Source organism: Nymphaea colorata, chromosome 2 (assembly GCF_008831285.2).
Source record: "Nymphaea colorata isolate Beijing-Zhang1983 chromosome 2, ASM883128v2, whole genome shotgun sequence".
Lineage (NCBI taxonomy): Eukaryota > Viridiplantae > Streptophyta > Magnoliopsida > Nymphaeales > Nymphaeaceae > Nymphaea > Nymphaea colorata.
Genome location: NC_045139.1, coordinates 9,988,410 through 10,010,069, shown reverse-complemented (window position 1 = coordinate 10,010,069; position 21,660 = coordinate 9,988,410). Strand labels below are relative to the sequence as shown.

Sequence of the window (21,660 nt, the reverse complement as noted above, 5' to 3'; positions counted from 1 at the left end):
ATGAATTCGAAAAGCTAATTAAGGATCACGACCTCAGGTACAGATCAAACAAATGGCTGCCAAAATGAGAAAAGCCTCCAGAGAAAGAAATTGAGCAAAGCGAACAGGATCAGATCGGATATTCCAGAAATGCTTACATCCACAGCCCAAACCCCAACAAACCACACGCGGATAAATGCCCGGCGACCCTTCCAACCCCACCAAAAGCAAAATCCAACGACCACCGTTCGCCACCCTCTCCAATCGGAGGGCCACCGTTCCATCTGTCAGGAATCTATACACTCGGCGACTCGTCCGGGAGCCATCTAGGGAACCGCATTCCCTAGAATCCCACACCGCCGCTCATCGTCCGCGTCAGATCCCATCTTTACCGTCGAATTAGCGTCAGCAAAACGCGGCAGACCGTCCGCATATCGCTTCGTACGCCTATAAAATACAACACTCTCTTCTCGTCCTCATCCATCAGGAAAACACCCTTAGAGACATCTGTCTTCCTATAGCGGCGGTTTCGAGCTCCTCAAATGGCTTCTTTCTTCGTCCTCTTCTGTCTCTCCTTTGCCCTCGTCGTCCCTTCTTCCCTCTGCGTTGCCCGGCCGGCGACGTGGACGGGAGGAATAACGGAGGTCCCTCGGATAGACACCAACGTCGAGGTTCAGGAGCTGGGGAGGTTCTCGGTGGAGGAGCACAACCGGAGGGAGCACGCCCACCTGTCTTTCCAGCGAGTGGTGGAGGCGCAGAGGCAGGTGGTGTCCGGGGTGAAATACTACCTCAGGATCGAGGCGGAGGAAGGCGGGGCCCCGAGGCTGTTCAACGCCGCTGTGGTGGTGAAGGCGTGGCTGAGGTCCGTGGAGCTCGTTTCATTCGAGTCCTCCTCTTAAAATGGGCGGTCCCATCTTCTTCTGCTTTTCCTCTTTTTTTCGTTTTTTCTTTTCGGGAATCAGTGAAGGATGAGGGAGGAGTTCTAGGTGAGGTAGAGAGAGGAGTAAATAATGGAGGTATGCAGGAGATTTTGAGGTCATCCTGCATAGAAATAAGTCATTCAATCGGGATCCTTTTCAGGGGTTGAGGTCGTAGGCACCAGTAAAGCCATGGAAGTCTCGGGACAAAGATGGATGGGAGTCCATGAGTTTCTCGCTTGTAGATCTCCTTTTCCTTTTAGTTTTTCATATGGGAAAGAAGTTTTGACAGCATCAACCTTGCTTGCTTAGTTTGTTTGTTCGTGTATGTACTGGCTTCGGCTTTAGTTTTCTTCTTTGGCTTCGGCTTTAGTTTTCTTCTTCGTAAAATTAAAATTATGAGCATTCCACACGGAGGAGAAAAGAGAAAAAAACTCAACTTCTTATAGGTCTAACAGCCATGAAATAAAACTAATGACAGGACTGCAACGAATCAACATGTTCAGAATCTAATTGATAACAGGCCTTCTACTGTAGATTGACCTGCCCAGCTCAGAGAGTATATGAGGTGATTGAATCTTTCAATTTGGGACTCAGACACGCATAATAGAATAATCTGGATCTGCTAGGATGCTAGTTCTGGATAAATCATTCACGAGAGATCGTATGATCGGCCAGAACCATTCAAGTCATTTTCGTATCTCAAATCTCTATCTGTCTTCTATTTGAGAAAACTTTTATTTACAGGACTATTTATTACATGTGAGACCATTTGCTTCTTGCTTTCACCTTGAAAAATGAAGGATCCATTCATATGATTGTGTTCACTACTGAAAAACTAATTGAGATATAAGTTAAATTAATACAAAGCAAGTGACTGGCAGTCTCCTTTTTTTGTAAACAAAAAAGCACTTGAATTCAAGATAAATAATATTGAGAAATGCAATTCGTATGACTTAATTGCCTTTTCTTTAACATTGATTTATTGAGCAGCCTTTGGTATGTAAATGTTCTTATTTTTGTAAAGCTCAACATGGTCATAAAAATAATTATTGCATTTATAAGGACTATAGCCAAAGGGGAGGCTACCAAACTAAAATTTCTTATTCATTATTGAGGTCGTCATCACAGAGGGCCGATTATAAGAGCTTTAATTGGGTTCAGTTCAGCGGGCGTCCCGCATGACTGGTTCTGGCTTACTGTTAGACATTGAAAGGCCGGTTTCTGTGGGCAGCTAAGTAATCACCATTTCGAGCGGAATATTTAAGCTTAAAAAAATTAGGTTTTCCATATCTAATACAATTTTTAATAGACATATATAATTTGAGGTCGGCCCCCTATTGCATTTTATTCTAAGAGCAATAGACATAATTTTCAGTTTTAATTTTTAGTAGAAAGTTCCTTAGACAGACACATAAATTGAGGTCAGCCCGCTAATGCATTTTATTCTAAAAGTAATAGACATAATTTTTCAATTTTACAGGAACAACTCAAATCGACGAGCTTGATGCACGTTCTGCAAAGTGCAGTCTCTGGTTCAACTTGCGGGGCCATGTTCTTTCTTGTACCGTAAGGAGGGTAGACTTGAATGCAAGCATGCTTCAGATATCCGATGCAACTCTAAACTCTAAGGACAAGGAGAAACAAAAAGCTTAGCATGATATATGTATATATATATATGTATGTACATTTAATTAACCAAATAATAGGACTTCTCACATGATTTGCTTAGAAAAAAAACGATGATATGCAATAGCTTACTTCATGCTCTTGTCCTTCTATATTAATTGTTTCGTAGTTTTTGTAAGTGACGGAGAGATGGTACCGTGTCATAGAACGCCAACTCCATTGCCACATGCTTGAGCATCGCTCGACTTACTGAAAAAAGGCAAAACCAGACCCCACCCCTCTAGTCCGTTCTATGTCATACAAAGTTTTAAGTTCCAAATAAGACTTTGTAGTAGTATGGCACAAATTCCTTTTCATTCATATCCTTCTTGGCACTTTCTCTAACTATTTGTTTTGCAACTTATTAATACTGGCCGGCGGCCGGCCACCACCCAAAACTGACGGCCATATGGTTTCAAGCATGTCCGTAATATTTTTTTTAATGGAACAAAATAACTAGATGACTAAGGCGAATGCGGCAATCGAATTTGAAAACTTAATTTAAAATGATCGGTGATCGATTTTTAAGAACTTTATAAAGATCGGTGATGGCAATCCTTTTTCAATTCGCAAAAAAAGAGCTTGCAATATCGCGCTTATGAAATCTGCTTATATTAAACCCATCTCTCTGGCACTCTATATATCCTAGAGGTTGTAAAAGGGGTGTTGGCCGGCGTTTACGGCATGCAATGCAGCAGCAACCGATGTATTTTCAAAAAAATATGAAGCTCTTCTTCTTTCACATGAATATGACGATTGCAGAGCTTCTCTGCGTCTTCCACTGCTGTCTTTCACACTCACAGAGCTTTTCGGATCTGGCTTCCGCGTCGCTCTGATGACGACGGAAATCCCTGAGTCACCCTACCACGTGGCCGGAATGCACGCAGGCTGTTGCCTTAGAAGACGACTAGTGTCATCTGCTATCCGATACATGGCACGAGTATTTATGTATCCGGTAGGCAAATCTATGAAGGTAGATTACTGTATTTTATTTCTTTTCGAAAAAAAGCCATTGGACCATATAATGAATAATCCCTTTTCCCCAGTAGGGAAACGCCATGTCAAGGCTAAAGACGACAACCTGATTATATATGTTTTCATTATAGCGCCTCGAGCAACCACATCATTATATATGTTTTCATTATAGTGCTACGAGCAAGCACATAGATTGTCTAAGGTGCCTCTCTCTATATATATATATAAGCGAGAGAAGCATTACTTTCAAGTGCCTTGGCAGGTCGACGCAATATCTATTTGATGTCCGATGGAACTTTCCAGCAATTCCTCCTTTTATTTTCCCTCGCCATTGAATCCGCATATGAATCGCTAACGCGTGACGTAAACTCACTTGAGAATTGTATCGCCAGACGGACGGCATGCAAAGGCGCCGGAGAAATATTATATATTAAACAATTTGAATGAGAAGAGAAGAGTTGTTTCTTTACTACTTGCCTTATCGAACAGCCATTGTTGAACCATGTCAGTTGTTGAGGTCTAACGAACAAAAAAGGAAAGAAAGATCGTTGACTGGTTTCTTGTTGGTGTTATCCTTGATTGAGTGAAGAGTTGTTTCATTCTCTATCTTTATCTTTCTTCAAATTCATTGTTGAGCTATGTAAAAATTGTTCAGAATTGAACAAGCAACGTTAAGAAAGTTGACTTGTCGCACCCAACATGGACTTCCAACTTGTACAGCATGCAAAAGCACTTCAAAAATGTATTAACCAAGAAAAAAATGAAAAAGATTAATTTCAGTATGAGTTCAACCAAATCGGAGTCCTTGAGAAATTGCATTTCAGTATATTTGCGATATTTTTCTTGTTACACCCCTCTATCTCTCTTAGCAGAAGCCTTTTGATACTCAAAATTGGGGGAGATATCATCTGAATAGAGGAAAAAAGAACTCATAGCAGAGGCCAAATTCCCACAAGCACAAACATACAGAAAGGCAAGCCGCAGCAAATGGTCGATCAAAACTTTTGTTTTTTCGTCTTACTTATGAAAATTTAAGATCATACACTCGTAAATACAACAGAGCAGCATCTTATAGCTGCCATTTTCTTCATCCGTCTTTCCGCGAGGTCCATGGCCGTAACTTACTACAGCTACCTCAAAACCATGCACACATTCAGGAAAGCCTCGTATCCATTATTTAATGCCTTCTCTGGCATAAATACCTCTCACAGGAAAACTCCCACCTCCAAAAGGAAAACGGAGGAAAAAAGAGAAAGGAACAAGAGGCATCTGGTTATGCAGCGGGCTCAAAGGAAACGAGTTCCCTGGACCTCAACCAGGCCTTGACCACCACCGAGGCGTCGAACTGCCTGGTGGCGCCGCCCTCCACACCCTCGATGCGGAGGTAATACATGATCCCCGACACCACCTGCCGTTGCGCCTCCACCACTCGCAGGAACACCACGTCGGCGCCATCCCTCCGGTTGTGCTCTTCCACCGAGAACCTCCCCAGCTCCTGAACCTCCAGGTTGGTTTGGACGTTGGGCACCTTCGTCCTGCCTCCTACCCACCCCGACGAACGGGCTGTGCAGAGGGAAGAAGGGCCAACGAGGACCAAGGCGAGGCAGAGGAACACGAAGAAGGAAGCCATCGATGAGCTCGAAATCGCCATTGTAGGAAAACGGAGAACTCTTCTTCTTCTTCAGCTCTGGTTCTGCTACAGCTGGCCTTTTCTCCGATGGAGGAAAGAGGGGAAGACAGCATGCTACTTATAGGCCCGCAAACGGCGTGCCGCGTCCTTGCTGACGTCCGCTTGACGGTGGATAATGGGTTCCGATGAGGTGATGGGCGGTAAAGCACGGTTCTAGAAAACCGTTCCCTAGATAACTCCGACGGGTCGCCGAGTGTACTCATCCTCATTAAATGAATCCTGGCCTTCGGTTTCGTGGACATTAGCGAATTTAAGCCGTTGGATCTTCAGAGGCATTCGTCGGCGCCGCCTCGGGAGGTTTCGTTGGTTATTTTCCGCCTGGCTCTCTGTTTTCCAGCTACTCGGCTACTGAGATCAGGTGATAAGGTAATGAGCAAGGCTTTAAAAGATGTCTCCACATTGTTACTTCGTTTTCGAACTTAGAAAAAGCTTCACAAGCGTGGTATAGTTAGTAGGATTGTATACAGATAAAAGTTTATTAATTAGTTTGATTCCTGTTAGTGTTATCTTTTTAAATTACAAACAATAGATGTGCTCCATTCTAGTTAATGAATGTTTCCCTTTCCATCCAAATCTTGTGCTGCATTCTAGTTAATGAATGTTTCCCTTTCCATCCAAATTTTAGAATAGCTTTGAACCCTGGAAACAGAAATAAGGTGGGGGAGGCTTCGGCTTCTTCGAAGTACCTCCATGCCGCCACTCTATATTAGGAAAAAGAAAAAACGTTCACGATGATGAAGTCGTATGACACCTGGTGTTAAAAATTCGAAGGTGTATAAGAACTATTACATTACGAGTCGATGGGTCCTAAAATGCATGCATTGATCTAAATTTATAAACTAACAGTTTTCCAAAAGTTTAAAATCCCAGAATCATAACATAAAAAATTAGGGAAGAATAGAATATTTCTACCAATTGGCGGGTAAGCTTCAAATCAACAGTGGCATCATGCAACCAAAACCATTAGCTACCATTTGAAGATGGGATGTCTCTTAAAGATCGAACTGTGTCTATACGAACATGGAACGAGTATTAAAATAATTTGTTGTGCATGAGCTTCGCCTTTATAAGAGTAGGCGCATCGCAGTTCATCGCGGATATGTAAACCGGACCTTAAGATTTATGAAAGGATCCATGTCTCAACGATTCTATTTACAAGGGTTTCCATCCGATGTACTGATCCAGATTTGGTTTGGGGATATTGTCAATTTCCAAGGTAACAGATCCAATTTCAAACTGACCTCTAAAGCATGTTACTGCCTAGGATCTTATCGGCTCTATAAGCCAAGTTTCCTGTACATCAGTCAGGTCTAGCTAGAAATAAACAAGCTACAATAATTGATTACTAGTGTAGGAGCTTTTTCTTTGCAGTAATTTCATTTTATGCAGTGCATGCGAGTAATACTACAATACTGTTTCACTCTCTATCGTAGACGCAGCAGAATATTAAGCACTTGACATAGCAGTAGCTGAAGAATTAGCTTCAACATTTACTTTAGGAGCAATGAATTCACGTGTCTCACTAGTTTCAGCATTTACTTTACGGGGAGTGAATTCACATACCTCAAACATTTATGCTATTTTGCCACAAAAGTCATGCAACGATCCTTTGATGTCAAATTAGGTGGAAAAAATGCCAATGCCGACTGGGATTTTATTGGAAATGGAATTCCAAAATGACAAACTGGAGTTCAAAAATATCTCCACCCTGGGTCGGCTGATTCATATTCCCTCTCAATCTCTTGTCCATTCATAAGCCCCAAGCTCAACCTCAGCTATAACGTTGATTGAGCTTGCTGGAAGCTTCTAATGATATGGGAGTCGAAAGAGTCTGCCACTCCCCTTCTCTCCCCACGTAAACACAAATCTTCCTTTTGCTTTTCTAAATTACAAAAAAAATGATAGCTATGTTCGTTGTAAAAGTGGAAATGGAATATGTTACATACGGTGAACCCTATTGCACAATATTCAGCAGCTGCAGTCAAGAACAACGTCCGCCAAATGGCTTGGGCGTTGGACTCCAGACCTTTTTAAGGCGAAAGAGGCGACGATGTCAATCCCTTTAGGTGCATCTCTTACAATAAAATGGTTAGTGCCTTCCAAATTCAACACCTGATATAGTCTTGGGAAGTCAGAGTATCATTCCTTGCAATATGACATTATAAATATGAGGCCCGGACTCAACCCTCCGTTCCCATGAATGGTGCTATAGGCGATGAGGAGTAGTGGTTTAGTGTCTATAAGCACTGAACTGCCAATTACTCTGCATTGCAGATGGAGTTGGCAATGCTATATTTTCATTAAACCCATAATTCAATACAAGTTTCAACAGATAAACACTAGCATGCAACGATAAATTTCATCAAATTCGACCACAGAACCAGCAGTCCGAAAGGAAAAGTTAAGGCAAAAGCCAAAGAGCGAATAGACGTACTATGAGTAGAAACATATCCAACTTTTAACCAATCGTGCAGGAAACTGTTCACAGAAAGAAACCAATCTAATCTGCCACAAGTCCTCAACGTTTATCATCAGAAGGACAAAACAAAAATATTAAAATTGCCATTGTGAACATAGCATTTAGCTACTGAGGAACAAAAAGCTTGGGAGGGGAGCAAAATTCAAAACTATGAAGTTGCTCAAGCAGCACCAGCTCCACCTTTGCCCTTCTTCCTCTGAATCTTCTTCATGTAAAATTCTAGCTCCTTACCCTCAAGTATGTATCTGTCATTGAAAGCCCACATAATTAATAACAGGAGAACGGAGACAAATAATCATCCAATGATTAACAAAATCACTCACCCATCAGCTCGTCCACATTGACCAGGTCGAGATGAAATGCAAGCCATTAATCTGCCTGAGCTGAACTGCTCCTCAATATGAGGATCAAGTTTGTGCCCCTCCTGACGCTTCGTGATTTTTCTCAGAAGATGGTTGCTTTTCTTAGTCTCCTGTGTTGCCCCGTCAGCATCCTGCGCATATCAAAAAAGGCAACAAGTCATATGAAGAACTTTCAGCTGCTCCATCGAATATCAAACTCTCAAAAAAGGCATACTGGGAAAGATCTCGAGTAGAGATATCATGTTTGTGACGCAAACTTATGCAAGAAACTTTTGGCAATGACAGGCAAGAAATAACATGAAAGTGCCCCATCCATTGGCAGGCAACGTTCCAGCAGCCATGGTAATGTGATAAGGTATGCATAATGAAGCGGTAACTCCAAGCATCTATGTCTGTTTATAGCCAAAAGCCACTTACACTTACTTTTTACAGACAAAATCGGCAACATTGAGGAACTGGTAGGGATTGATGATAGATATCAGATAATCCTCTAGAACTAATACTGAATTAATCTTGGGCAAGGCATGGCGCCCATACAAAGAGAATCATGGAGACAATAGGCCGCATAGATGGAGCTTTATAAAAGTTTTTCATAAACAACAAGAGGTTACATACAGCCGTAGACAATTTCTGATTGGACAAAACTATTGAGAGCACCATAGACACCCTAGTTCAATTTCATCCAAATTTCACGCATTCAAAAATAATATCCTTTCAGAAATTAGAAGCCACATAATGAAGTTTTTAACAATATCATTTCATTATAAATACAAGAAATTTGTCAAATTAGGTGATGCTAGTTTGCATAATCTTATGTCCACAAAATGGATAGCTCGAACTAGTATATAAGCCAAACCAAGAAAGACCATATACTATGGACCACGGATCAAAACACACCACTACTATCATAATGAGCACAAGGATACAACATGATCAAAGGTCCTAACAAACCTTTATGTATTAGACGGACCTCAATCATGAACTGATAATACCACAAAATATGCCACAATTTATTCACAATTTACAAAACAAATTGTATGTTTCGTCTGCTATGTTTCTAAATGACCTTTTATTTTCTTCATGCCTGAATGTGATCAAAATGAAAAAAAAAAAAAAACCCAAGTACCCGACCATTTCCAAGGAGCACAAGTGAATAAATAGGAACCACGTCAATAATTAGAGGTTCAATAGACAAAACCATACTTTGTTTCTTGTCTGACCTAAGGCAGGGTGAAACCCGTCTTATAAATTGATCACACGTTCCAAACATATGTTTTTTCCACGCTAAAACAGTTCCAGCATCTTGACAACTATCAAGACCTAATGCTTCAGCACAAATGACGGATTAGCTTGGCAATTCAGGAAAAATGTGAAGGATCATTGAGAAAAATCACAGCTATCTAGAAAGATGATACACAATTTGATTAATCAAGTAGGATCAGTCAACGTGTTTCTCAAATACTCGAAGACAAAATGCACAAAAAAGTCTGCGCCATTAAATAGGGTGAAAGAAGATCAAAAGGTCGGTTGAATTGGAAGCCATTCGCCAGCTTATCGAAGAAGCATTGTCAACAAACCACCAATTGCTACAATACTTACAGACCGCAGGATGAAGAGAAATATCAATAAGCAAAACACACAAAAAATACAACTAAATCTACGGAAATAAACGAATCAATTAAGGGGAAATCGGAAAAACAAAATTCCACCTCTCCTTCTTTCTTGGTGGCGGCTGCCTTCTTCTTGCGGCCGATATCGATGCCATAGTGCTGGAGGTACCACTGCTTGAACGGCGCCGCATCGACCTGCACGATTGCGCTCTTCACAAGCGTCTGCGTCCTCACGAGCTCGTTGTTCGACGCGTTGTAAACAACTTCGAGTATACGTGTCTTGCGAGTGATCGCCTCGCTGCCCCAAGAGTAGTTTCCGGAATCGAGACGCAGAGCCCTCCACTTCACGTTCCCGCCTCGCACCCTAACCCTCCTCACCGTCTTATTGCTCGAAAGCTTCGTCATCGCCGGCTGCCGTCCGAGCTCATACCTAACGAAGAAACCCAAAAATTCAACATCAATTGTCAGAAAACCCTTTCACACGAATGAGATCCATTCAATGGACAGAGAGAAAAGGGAAATCATCTACTTTCTCTTCTTCCTCCAAGCCTTCTTCTTCCCTCCCGTGGCGCGCCTCTTGTGCATAGAGTCCCGAGAGATACCTGCAGAAAAGATGCATACCGCATAGTAGGAGATAGGTCAGTAAACAGCCACGGAGAGACAGAGCGAGAGATTGTACACCAAGAGTTTTTCTTACCCATCTTGACGAAGCTCTCTCTCTCTTCTCTCCCTCACCCCCCTTGCTCCCCGGCTTGCTCCTCCCAAAGACTCTCTCTGATAAAAAAAAAAACAAAGAGAAGAAGGGACAGGCGGACAGAAGATTAGGGTTTTGGAGTTCATTTTTGTGAGCCTTACAAAGGGTCTGGTTTGTTCGCGAAATCGCAAAAATACCACTGCCCCGTAGAATCGGGTCTGATCGGATATGAACATGCATGATCATGATCATGGGATCCATTGAGTCGTAACCAAGTAGATGTACTAAATGAAAGTTATTTTTATCTTTTAAGTAGTTCAAATATTGGTAGTTATAGCTGAGATTTCTCATTTGATCACCGAGATTTTCAGAACACCATATGACATTTTTCAGTTTTTAAGAAATAAAAGCTCAGATTAGCCTATAAAAGCTTTACCAACAAGGACTTCTATTTGATTCGACCTTCTATACATGATCCATGTGTTGGATTTGAAAATAATCAACCTATAGAATTTAATTATCATTTTCATAATCAGTTATTATTTTCTTAAAATAATCAGGCCGGGATTCTTGGGGTGGTTTACTATGCACTGAAGCTACATTGTGCCTGCCATGGGCAATCGCCCACACCCGCCCATGGATTGGCTTTATTTGCACATAAAAACTTCATTAATGTTCACTTTTTTTTATATACAAATGTTAAAGTACCCTTAATTAAAATTTCTGGCTCAGCCACTGACACTAGTGTTATCAAAATTTGGCATCAATCAATCCATTCTCATAATCGGATTCAAGAGTGACAGACGTTAACTTTTCAAGTATTTATGAATTCGAATGTCAAGCAGAATGTCTTCTTAAAATGTTTAAAGCATGACACACTTTCAGAAAGTTAAGTTTGTATATAAAGAAAAACCAGGCCCAATTTGCTTTAGTTTTACCGTTTATATGATCCAACCTCATGAGATTCACCTCATTTAAAGCATTGTTTGTAGGGAATGACAAGAGAAACATTGAACATGGCTTTTACGTCACGTCAAGCAAGAGAATTCCATGTGTGAGACGTATTTCAGAATGTCAAATTTTGAATATGAAAAATGTTTTATTGGATCAAGTTATAACTCTGCCATTACATTGCTGGTCTTTCTATTTGTGTTAAGGCTTATTGGTCGTTGAGGCCTGCTCTCATCATCAAGCAACGACCCAGCTCCTTCCACCTCACTAACTAGGAGTCTATTCACTGTTTGATTCACTAGATCAAGTAACATTTTTCTTCAATAGAAACCTCTCGGGAACTCATGCCCTCGAAGCGACTAAAGTAGCTGCCAGCTGCTGCAGCAAGAAATTACTGGTGGAAATGTGTACAATTTCCGTCCGATTCTCTGCAGTTTATTACTGCATAGAACAGTGATAAGCGCAAACTTGCCTGCTGAAAGTTCAGAGAAATCATCTGCGGTTAAATGGGTCCTATACCACCACAGGCAGTGAGCTGGTGATGCCAAAGAAAGAGCAGAATGCGTAAAGACCCCAGATCCCTGGCAGCAGATTGGCTAAATGGCTTAGAGTTAGATCTCAAGAGTCCGAAAAGATTTGTAAGCTCGCGTTCCATATGATTCAGATACGAATGGACGAGATGGATTGGTGCTTCTGAACCAAATTATGCACCCTGCAACCAACCATATCACTCCCTACATCCTTCAAGTCGGAGAAACTGACAGGTAACCAAGAGCAATGACTTAGACGACCAAATGCCTTATTTTGGGGGTTTTCTCAAAGACGCTGTCACAATTTTGTTGGGGACGGACCAGGGTTGCGAGGAAGGCAATCATGGTTTTAGCGAAGCGCCATAGACTTCATTTCGAGAGGCACAACAGGTGGCGTTCACGAATTAAAATGCGTATCGCCCCTCGAGAACACCACGAAAGAAGGCATTCGAAGGTCGAATTGTTCATCGAGGTATACCACTCACTTATGGAACCAAAAAAAAGTACTTTAGCTTCATGTTCTTGAGCTGCCAAGCAAAAGACTCATAAACCCTAGAATAAATCAGCAAAAACGGACTGAAGCTGATTCATTTCCTGTTACGGTTAACCACCTTTCACATTTACCAGCAACTTCGAAAGCGGTTGTTACACGATTGAAATCGTGCCGGCCTCCAAGGCATCCATCAGACATTCATTCATACTCCAGGAGAAGACCACCAAAGAAGCAGTGAAAAAAAAGAGATGGGTACAAAGAAAATAACTAGCGCAATATGTCAATCTATAACGCTGAAAGGAGCCATCATTTAGCATCATGTCACGGACTAAGCAGACTTGGAATTGAAACCATTTCACGTAACGGATCATCTGAGATTATTTTCGGCTGAACTTTTACATGACCACTATCCCAAACACATAATGGTCACACGCCAATTCCCAAAATAGGACTCAGGACAGAAAACTGGAACACGCTAGAACTGGAAACAGATCAACCTCCACAGCGAGCAGACTTGGTCACCTCCAATTTGGTTATGCTGAAGGCGTGTCAACACTCATGGGTTCTGTCTGTTCCTTTCCAGATTTCTGCAACAAAGTCACCAAAAAGGCAATCAGCAAGAGTGACGTGACGGCAAGCACAGATTTCGGACATGCACAAGTGCATGGGCGCACAAATCAATAACAGATTGTCCATACCTTCGCCTCAGTTTCCTGAAGTTTGCTCATCCTTGCGAACATGTTGCCGTAAAACTTGGCTTCTTTCTTGTTGTATTCCCTCATCTTTTCCTTGAGGGTTCTATATTCCAGCTTCACATCCCTATATCAGAACACCGTAACTCAAGATTACCATAACGGGAAAACAACAGCATAAACTTCAATACCCCGACCAAAGAGATCGCGAACACACGGAAGTCATTCTTTACCTATTATCAGGATCTATCTCCAGAGCTTTCTTGATGTCAATTTCGGCCAGGTCAAGATCTGCCAAATTTATGTAAGCTTGAGCCCTCCGATACAAAGCCTTTACATTCGTGCTCTCAAGCTCCAAGACCTATAACATCTCATCATGTTTAACATCCGAACAGTAATATATGCTTTACAAACCACTACTAAAGATCTGAATTGCATGAAGACAACAACCTACAAACAAAAATCATGCCAAACCAACCTTGGTGCATAGTTTCTCAGCTTGCTTATAATCTTTCAACTTGAGCTTGCATGCTGCATTATTGAGATTGCACGATATTTTCAGGACCTTGGATTGCTTCTTCTCTTCCTCGCTGAATGAAGTATCATACTCAATATATTTGTGCGCCTGCAGAAATTAATCATTATGGACAGGTACCAAACATATAGATGGCAAAGCTTTCTCTGGAACAGGGTAGGGAAATCAGAACAAAAATACAGATGGAAGACCATACCTTTTCGTATTTCTTGGATGCCCTCAGGTATTTGCCCTGCTTAAACAATGCATTGCCCTCTTCTTTCTTCTGTCCAGCAGCTTCAATTTTTTCTTGTGTGTTCATATCCCACGACTCTTTTTCCTGAGAATGTGAAACAAGGAATCAACCATCCTGACAATTACCAAAAGCATCTCATGAAATGGGACATTAGAAAATTCTACCAACCTTGACAAAGGACACGAGCTCCACTTCATAATATACAGTGGAATTGGCAGGCACAGTTGCTAGCTCCTCCTTTGATTCAGAACCAAACGCATATTCAGGAGAAATTGTTACAAGTCCAACCTCACCCTTCTTCATGGTCATGACAGCTCTGTCTAGACCTTCGATCACTTGTTCTGCAATATTCATGGGTTTCACATCAGTTATAAGTCGTAGTACAACATGATGATAAACAAAACTCAAGCATTCTCTGTTCAATCTCAAAAACATTTAGAACTATTTTACCTTCACCAGTCATGAACTCAAACGGTTCATCCTCGTGTCCTTTCTTCAGAAACACAGTACCATCAGCCAGCTTTCCCGTCAGCTTGACTGTATATTAATCAGCAAATGAAGCACCATTAGCACTAGCCAACTGAAGGGCAAAAAAGAAACCTTGAACCAGAAAATGTAAAAAACAAGTATATGCCACAACAAGCAGACATGCTTTTGAAGGTTGGGATATACCTTTGACTACTGCTCCTTCATTTGGACGTTCATAACCTTCACCTTCCATGAGAATCTTTTTCAGCACCTTCTTGTCATCAGTAACTTCTGTTACCGTCTTCCATGAAACCAGTTCAAGCTCAATGTGCAGAGTTGCACTAGGAGGAACTGCACCCTCTTCACCAGCAGCAGGCCTTCCTTTCTCTCCAAAAGCATCTGAAAGTGGAGAAAGCATTTTTAACTAAGCAACTAAGCATTACCGCCATCATATGGACAGAAACAGGACTAGTTAGAACAGTTTCTTGCACTATATCCCCATAAATCCATAGCTAAACATTTGCCCATGTGTCAAACGAGGCAAAGTAGTCGGCTCTTAGACTTGAACATCACCTATGTTGCAATTAAATGCAACAACATACGACCTACCAAGCTGCACTTGCAGCAAAGTGAGGCAAAGAAAAAGCCAAAGACTCTCTAAAAGCACTGTCGGACACCAAAAGAAGACAAAAGCAACAGCAGAAATAGACTAGAGAACATTCCCACATAATGAACCCATCACAGCAGACCCAAAAATCAGCTTGGTGTACTAGGAAACTTTACTTGACCACAAAAAGTAAAAAAATCTTACATTGAGGCTTAACAGTCAGCAGAACCTTCTCGCCCTTTTTCATGGTCTTCACAGATTTGGACAATGCAGGACAGAAGTAACCTGGATCCAAAAGCAGACGTTGCCGATGTCAAACAATAAATACACAAAAGAAACATTTTCTTCCACAATTATAGGGACGGTGGGCAATCAATCAACGGGGAAAATTGCACTGACCGTCTTTAACGGCAAATTCAACTCCCTCAACGGATTTTGACACCACAGTTCCATCTTCAAGTTTCGCTTCATATTTTACTGCAAAAGCACCGCAGTATGGTTAATGATTAAGAACAGATGAAATTAAGTATTTCAGGACTGCACAAACCACACACTTACCAAATACTTCATCGGCATCTTTTGGATTCTCCCATTTCTCTCCTTCCTTTAGGATTTTTTTGAAGATACCACCATCCTTGCAAATGTCTTTCACGCTAGTCCAGGAGAGCAGCTCAACATCAAATTTGAGTGTGGCATTCGGAGGGATAGTTGGAGGCGAGCCGGATTCTCCATAGGCAAGCTCAGCAGGGATGGTGAAAATCGAATTTTCACCTTTCTTCATGGTCTTGATACCAATATCCCATCCTTTAATCACTTGGCCTGTAACAGGACCCACAACACATCAAGTCAGCTCCCAGTTAAAAATATTCAAAAGGTTCATAAACGTAACAAAAGGAGAAGCCGCCAAAAAAGTAGGTATGATCAAAACACGGCACAAAAATCCATACTATGCATACGAACCGAAAAAAAAATGAGGACAAAAACAAAACTAAAGAACGCAAAAACCTAAACATGCTTCATTTAAATGTAAGCAATCAAATAGGAGTTATCCATGTCCCTGATTAAGAGAAGCATGCTTCCGAGCCAAAAATTTTGTACCATTCATGAAGTCATTGGCTTCCCATTTCCAGAATAGGAATAGTAACTCGAAGTCAAAGAAGCAATAAAAGACATATAAATCAAGAATATCGGGAAACCTCCATTAGTTCCAGGAGATCAACATGTCCTGCTAGCTACCATCACCATCGTGAACCCATCACAGCACACCCAAAAATCAACGCAAAACTAAGCAGAGAATCAAGAAATCGCAATTATATGGATATCAACAGCCTAAACATTCCTATACACATGGTACATCTCAGAACAAATCTCAGTAAGAAGAATGGATCTCGGGAAAAAAAATTAAAAAAAAAATCACACTTAATAATAAAAGAAGAATCGACACATTTGATTCGAGATGTATGAAGTTGTAAACAATCCCTTTTTAACTGACAAGAGAATCGTAACCAAATAAGACGCCAACAACATAATACAGAGGTGGCACCACATATCAAATACCAAGAACACAGGACAAAGACGCTACCAGCCTACCATATATCGAAGACCGGAAATCACTTAACTACAGGACTCACCTTGACCAAGCTTGAACTTGAATGGGATGCCCCGATCGCGGCTTGAATCGAACTGCGTTCCATCCAAGAGAGTTCCGGTGTAGTGCACTAAGAAAAAGAAGTTCCGCAGTACAAACGTCAGTCATCAGAGCTACAGAAGTCAGAATACAGAGAGAAACATGAAACAGAAACTGCCATGAAAGCCGCTCCGTCATTCCTATAAACATACAAGTTGGTGATAAAGGTGGTATACGGGTAGAAATGTACCTTCGACCTCATCGCCATTCTCTGGTCTTTCCCATCCCTCTCCATCTTTGACAAGCTTCTTCTTGAGGCCCTGCTTTCCGATCTCTTTCTCCTCCCCAACCTTCAAAATGGGGTTGTCATCTGGAAGCTCGAAGTCCTCGTTCATCTCCTCCCCAGCGTCAGGCAGCTCGAAATCCTCGTCCATTTCTCTCACCTCTAAAAACCCAACAAACCATCCAACCAAGAAACGTCACATACCAATAGCAATCACGAAAATACGATTACATCAAGAAACCAGAAGGAAAAACAAAAACCCACCACCCACACACGCAGCGAGAGAGAGACAGTGTGTGTGTGTGTGCCTGTGAAAAAGAAAACCTTGAAGAGAATCGGATGGATACGCAGAGGATGGAACGCGAGGAACTGTGATAGCAGTGTGAGGATTGGCCCTATTCGTTTCCCTCTCTTCGCTCTCGATTAATCTGTCACAGTGGAAAAGGGGAGGCGAGAAGCATCTTATATGCTAGGGATTTGGGGTTTCTAGAGACTTCTAAAGACCTCAGAGAGAGGGAGAGAGAGAAGGGTCAGGACCATTCGAGATGCTGACCTTTTCACGGCAGCCCACGAACCCGATTTAAGCCTTTACTCCAAAATAGGACATTTCTAAACCTGCAACGGAAATTAAGCTATAGAGAAAAAAAAGCTATCTGCAGGTAACAACTTTGAAATAGATGAGTTAAAAACGAATCTCAAATAAAGTTAAACCTTCTGCAGGCAAAGGAAATGTTTCTACAGTGGATGTACCAACAGTAGATCTTGGTTTGGTGAATCATAACCAGTAACTCTGTTTAGTAAACTTTAGTTGGTAGCAATGGCTTCCTCTCTGCTTTAACATGCAATTTGTGTGAAAAACAGCGGTTGAGTTTATCATTATCAGCCAAGGAGATCATGGATGAAGGTAAGGGTGACAGCGGATCGGATCCTACTAAATGGGATGAATCAGAACCGGATTCAGTGAACCATTTGCTCGCCAGGATCGGGTCAAGACCTTATCAAAATCTTTTACATGAAATATCATACCCGGTTGCAGCTAAAAGTATAAACTAAAGAAAGCTTCATACATAGTAAACCACGCCCTGCCCCTTTAGCATAAGGGATTTTTGCAAGACTTAAGCTTTTTGTTTAATTGGATAACAGAGACAATTGCCCTTATTTAACACCAATATTTTCTAACATTGTTCTATACTCTATTTTCATGCCCATCGTCGTTTTTGGTAGCAAGAAATGCAGGCTTATTATAATTTTAATTAAAATCGATCGTTTGAGAAGCTTTGTGATTTGCCTAATATGTTACCTAATTGAGCACGCCCTTTACTATGAAATGCAACCAATTTTTGGAGCTGACAAGCAAATTCCATTTTCTGTTCCAACTGCTGAAGCAAAAAGGTTTTCAACAGCGATTGCAAATTTTGCACTTACTCCCCATTTAGGAAACATATCATTGTTCTTGGAGAGCACCCAATTGCTCAGTTTGTCTCTATACTGACTAGAGGGGCAAATTCCTCTGCTAGAGAAGCTAGCATAGCCTCAGAAGTGGTGTCTTACAGTTCTAACACACACACACACACACACACACACACACATATATATATATATATATATATATATATATATATATATATATATATATTGCTTGCATTGTTTTATTAGAAATTGAACTTTGGTTGTATTAACAAGAACAATAAACTGGTCTTCTACCAATCACTGGTATGACAAGCTATGCAAAAAACCACTGGGAAAGATGTTTTGCAGTCTTAATTGCAATTTCCTAGTCTTAACTTCCATTGCCTTCAATAGGCGCCCTCCCCTTAAAAAGCACAAGAAATTCTTATTTCATATTGGAGTTGGAAAGAGGAAGATTCTTTTGACCGATGGTTTTTGTTAGGATAAAGGGGTTAAGTCTTCCTTCGAAGTTTTCGACCTTTTGGCACCATTTGCCTATTGGAAATGTGTGCTGGGTACGAAAGAGAAAGAAGGTCATGAATATCTTATTCAGTTATTCTTCGATTGAGCTTTGCAATTATAAGCAGTTCTTGTTCTACCTCCGCTCACACGATGCAGAGTGGAAGCAGCACAAATCCAGACTTGATGCATATTGGATCCCAGGGCGACTGATCAGTTGATTTAGAGTTTAGACCTTAGTATCGATCTTGTCTGGGTTATTTTGTTCTATTTGTACCCTAGATCTGATTTTGAATGTAACGATCCATGTATGAGATTCATAATATGTAACTTAAACAAGGTAAATCCAGATTCATGTGATTAAATCAAAGCCAGGGAAGCTATAATTGGAATGTTAACAAATATTAAATTTAATCATTTCTCTAGTTATCTTTTTTTTTTCAGTTTTATTTTTCTTGCATCTCTTCCTGCTTTAGCATGGTTGAAGCTGATTGGCCCTGTATCCTATTCATGTTCCGATCTTTCTTGTGTTAAAATATCAATATGATACCACCCACAAACGGGCAGAGATACGTGGGGTTTCCGGACCAGGGTTCAGTTATATGAAGCAGACCCATGTGACCATGGTCACTGCCCTATTGTCAATTGAAAATTTGTAAACTATATATTTAGTGACCCATAGAAAAAAGTTTTTAGCTCTTGCACCATACGTGATTGTAGTGATTATACATACTATTATGTTCTTGTCACGATCACTCATATTTTTATTTCTGCTTCTGCCAAATCGCTGCATCAAGAGATCTGTTTTTGTTTGTACTCAATTATGCATCTGCTTCCACCTTCAAGAAGATATAACATATTCAGAATTCCACAACATTTGACTACCATTCGATTGTGGATTAAGGTATCCGTTTCTAAGACGTAAATGCATTGTGCATTGTTAGGTGGGGGAGGTGTTGGTCCCTCATAAAGTGATGAGTTCCTGATTTAGTGACCAGAAATTTCTGGAAAAGCAAAAGCCTGACCGAAATTTTAGTTCCCAGAAATGGAGAAGCTGGAGGCACGTGAGGACTCACATTTTTCATTTGTGCAAACATCTTTCCTTGTTGAACAAGAATTCGCTTCTCAGTCAAGTTCGATTCTTTCATCTTTCCTCAATGTTTTCATGTTCTTTTATAGTTTTATGCGCAATATCTGAAAAGTTGGCTCCTCCTACCAACCATTCATTTGGCACTATTTGAAAGAACATGCAGATGACCTGAAAATGTAACTGTGGAGATTCCTTAAACACAACCATGTGCTGTTAATGAAAGACATAATAAACGAAATGCTAATGAAAAAAGATGAGGTAGACAACTTATATAATCCATGCGGTCAAAGCCTAAAAGGAGCAACACAGAAAGAGAAAACAGGAGGAACCAAGGACACAATATTCTGTGGTAAGTGCAAGACTAGCTTGCTCATCGTTTTCCATTCTCGTTATTTCCTACTGTTTCCATTTTTTCTTTTACCATTTTTACAAATAAAGGAGCACACCACCTTCAAAAAGGACAGGAAAATAAGAGGAAAGCTGTTGCTATCAAGAGTGACATAAGAAAGGGCTAAAGCCGCTCTGAACTTGAAGAGCCAGGGGTCCGAAGAGGGGCTTTGGTAGATCACTCCACTTGTACCAATCCCAACCTTCACACTTCTCCGGCTCCAGATTTTGGGGTGTTGACTGCGCTTCATCCACCAGAACTGCTCGCATCAGTATGGTCACATAGTGTGCAGGCCTGACTTCGTCCCGGAGCACGTTGTTAGTCACCTTCAGGAACTCCACCCTGTGGATGTCTAACCCCGTTTCTTCCTTCACCTCTCTTGCTGCACATTCCTCCCAACTCTCACCTGCCCACACGCACAAATAATATATCTTGAAACTGCGGCTTTATAAAAAACACATGAATAAGGAGAAAAATCTCTGCGTGGTCGAGCGCTGTGAAGGGGGAGACGGAAGATACTGTTTTAAATGGATTATGGTATGAAATAACACAAGCCAAACCGAGAAACTCTTGTCAACCAGACGAAGAAGAAGAAGCAGAAGTGGGGGAGAGGGCCGTAGTTTTACCGAACTCGAGATGACCGCCGGGAAGAGCGAAACTGGAATCACCGATGGAGGAGAGCCGCCTCCCGAGGAGGACCTGTTCCCCGTCGCGAACCACGAACACTGCCACAGCCACTCTGGGCACTAAACGTCCCTCCATTTTCCTACCTTTACAGCTCAAGAATATTCCAGCGACCTCGACAGATTCCGGCGACCGGTTTCTGAGCTCGAGAAGGGGAGAGGATCATACGCTGGCTGCGCGCTTATGACGGACATGTTACTTTCTCTTCAAGCAAGGCAGGTAAAGAGACGGACCCCCTCATGGGGGATCCTGCTTTTTGACTGTGGACTTTAAAGGAATGCCATCTGGGTAACAATATTAAAAACGGGAATGAGATGAAACAAATGCGGCACCTATTTTATATATATATATATATATAATAGTGTAGAAAATAGTAAAAGGAAGTGCTTAGTTCCTCTGGCTGGGTATATCAGAGACCAGGAAGCTTCATTTGCCAGCAGTAAAGCAAATTTGCAGACCCATTGTGGAAGGAGGTGCTAAAATGAGAAACCTATTAGAACCAAGAGAGCTGCTATGGCGTTTCTTACAAATGTAGTAAATAATTTTCCCACAAAAAGTGGTCAGGTCTAATGTGGGCAAAGTACTTAAGGTAGAGTTGCGTCTGAACTAGTAAATCCAATAATAAAGCTTCTTGGGTTTGGAAAAGCATAAGATGCGCACAAAACTCTATCAATCAAAGAGCAAGTAGGTCGAAAAGTTCACAAATTGTGAATCCATTTCGGGTGAGCATGAGGGAACCATATCTCTCAAGTGAGAGGCCGAAACCTCCTCATTTTCACTCTTACACCTTGGGTC

The 21,660-nt window shown here is 41.3% G+C and overlaps 5 protein-coding genes across 6 annotated transcripts; 1 reads left to right on the top strand and 4 right to left on the bottom strand.

Moving 5' to 3' along the window:
• Nucleotides 1–471: 471 nt before the first annotated feature.
• Nucleotides 472–1,213, top strand: LOC116248655 (cysteine proteinase inhibitor 4-like). Its single transcript, XM_031621564.2, has one exon. It carries the CDS (start codon nucleotides 522–524, stop codon nucleotides 876–878), a length of 357 nt encoding a protein of 118 aa, XP_031477424.1. The 5' UTR covers nucleotides 472–521; the 3' UTR covers nucleotides 879–1,213.
• A 3,326-nt stretch (nucleotides 1,214–4,539) lies between these two features.
• LOC116248758 (cysteine proteinase inhibitor 4-like) lies at nucleotides 4,540–5,246 on the bottom strand. Its single transcript, XM_031621724.2, has one exon. It carries the CDS (start codon nucleotides 5,188–5,190, stop codon nucleotides 4,813–4,815), a length of 378 nt encoding a protein of 125 aa, XP_031477584.1. The 5' UTR covers nucleotides 5,191–5,246; the 3' UTR covers nucleotides 4,540–4,812.
• A 2,419-nt stretch (nucleotides 5,247–7,665) lies between these two features.
• Nucleotides 7,666–10,493, bottom strand: LOC116246696 (40S ribosomal protein S8). Its single transcript, XM_031618518.2, has 5 exons — nucleotides 10,378–10,493; nucleotides 10,210–10,282; nucleotides 9,780–10,110; nucleotides 8,032–8,201; nucleotides 7,666–7,953 (listed from the first exon to the last, which is right to left on the bottom strand). Exons 1-5 carry the CDS (start codon nucleotides 10,379–10,381, stop codon nucleotides 7,869–7,871), a joined length of 663 nt encoding a protein of 220 aa, XP_031474378.1. The 5' UTR covers nucleotides 10,382–10,493; the 3' UTR covers nucleotides 7,666–7,868.
• A 2,108-nt stretch (nucleotides 10,494–12,601) lies between these two features.
• LOC116249068 (peptidyl-prolyl cis-trans isomerase FKBP62-like) lies at nucleotides 12,602–17,290 on the bottom strand. Of its 2 annotated transcripts, none has more exons than XM_031622183.2 (14): nucleotides 17,120–17,290; nucleotides 16,763–16,957; nucleotides 16,517–16,603; nucleotides 15,444–15,704; nucleotides 15,285–15,362; nucleotides 15,090–15,170; nucleotides 14,483–14,677; nucleotides 14,261–14,347; nucleotides 13,979–14,151; nucleotides 13,772–13,894; nucleotides 13,519–13,665; nucleotides 13,274–13,401; nucleotides 13,047–13,167; nucleotides 12,602–12,935 (listed from the first exon to the last, which is right to left on the bottom strand). In XM_031622183.2, exons 2-14 carry the CDS (start codon nucleotides 16,944–16,946, stop codon nucleotides 12,882–12,884), a joined length of 1,719 nt encoding a protein of 572 aa, XP_031478043.1. In that variant the 5' UTR covers nucleotides 16,947–16,957; nucleotides 17,120–17,290; the 3' UTR covers nucleotides 12,602–12,881. The 2 variants fall into 2 exon arrangements, with proteins under 2 accessions (XP_031478043.1, XP_031478044.1); XM_031622184.2 differs by having other exon boundaries at nucleotides 17,060–17,214.
• A 2,747-nt stretch (nucleotides 17,291–20,037) lies between these two features.
• LOC116248702 (nudix hydrolase 1) lies at nucleotides 20,038–21,135 on the bottom strand. The gene is made up of 2 exons (XM_031621638.2): nucleotides 20,808–21,135; nucleotides 20,038–20,587 (listed from the first exon to the last, which is right to left on the bottom strand). Exons 1-2 carry the CDS (start codon nucleotides 20,941–20,943, stop codon nucleotides 20,283–20,285), a joined length of 441 nt encoding a protein of 146 aa, XP_031477498.1. The 5' UTR covers nucleotides 20,944–21,135; the 3' UTR covers nucleotides 20,038–20,282.
• Between the last annotated feature and the right edge of the window lie 525 nt (nucleotides 21,136–21,660).

Excerpts from the sequence above, each read along its gene's own strand:
- LOC116248702 (XM_031621638.2), bottom strand. The coding sequence starts at position 20,943 with ATGGAGGGACGTTTAGTGCCCAGAGTGGCTGTGGCAGTGTTCGTGGTT. Across the intron at positions 20,588-20,807 it reads CGGCGGTCATCTCGAGTTCG|GTGAGAGTTGGGAGGAATGT; the intron begins GTAAAACTACGG and ends GCGTGTGGGCAG.
- LOC116249068 (XM_031622183.2), bottom strand. The coding sequence starts at position 16,946 with ATGGACGAGGATTTCGAGCTGCCTGACGCTGGGGAGGAGATGAACGAG. Across the intron at positions 14,348-14,482 it reads TGAAGGAGCAGTAGTCAAAG|TCAAGCTGACGGGAAAGCTG; the intron begins GTATATCCCAAC and ends ATTAATATACAG. Across the intron at positions 13,168-13,273 it reads GAGATAGATCCTGATAATAG|GGATGTGAAGCTGGAATATA; the intron begins GTAAAGAATGAC and ends GTTCTGATATAG.
- LOC116248655 (XM_031621564.2), top strand. The coding sequence starts at position 522 with ATGGCTTCTTTCTTCGTCCTCTTCTGTCTCTCCTTTGCCCTCGTCGTC.
- LOC116248758 (XM_031621724.2), bottom strand. The coding sequence starts at position 5,190 with ATGGCGATTTCGAGCTCATCGATGGCTTCCTTCTTCGTGTTCCTCTGC.
- LOC116246696 (XM_031618518.2), bottom strand. Across the intron at positions 10,111-10,209 it reads GCTTGGAGGAAGAAGAGAAA|GTATGAGCTCGGACGGCAGC; the intron begins GTAGATGATTTC and ends TTTCTTCGTTAG. Across the intron at positions 8,202-9,779 it reads CCACCAAGAAAGAAGGAGAG|GATGCTGACGGGGCAACACA; the intron begins GTGGAATTTTGT and ends TGATATGCGCAG.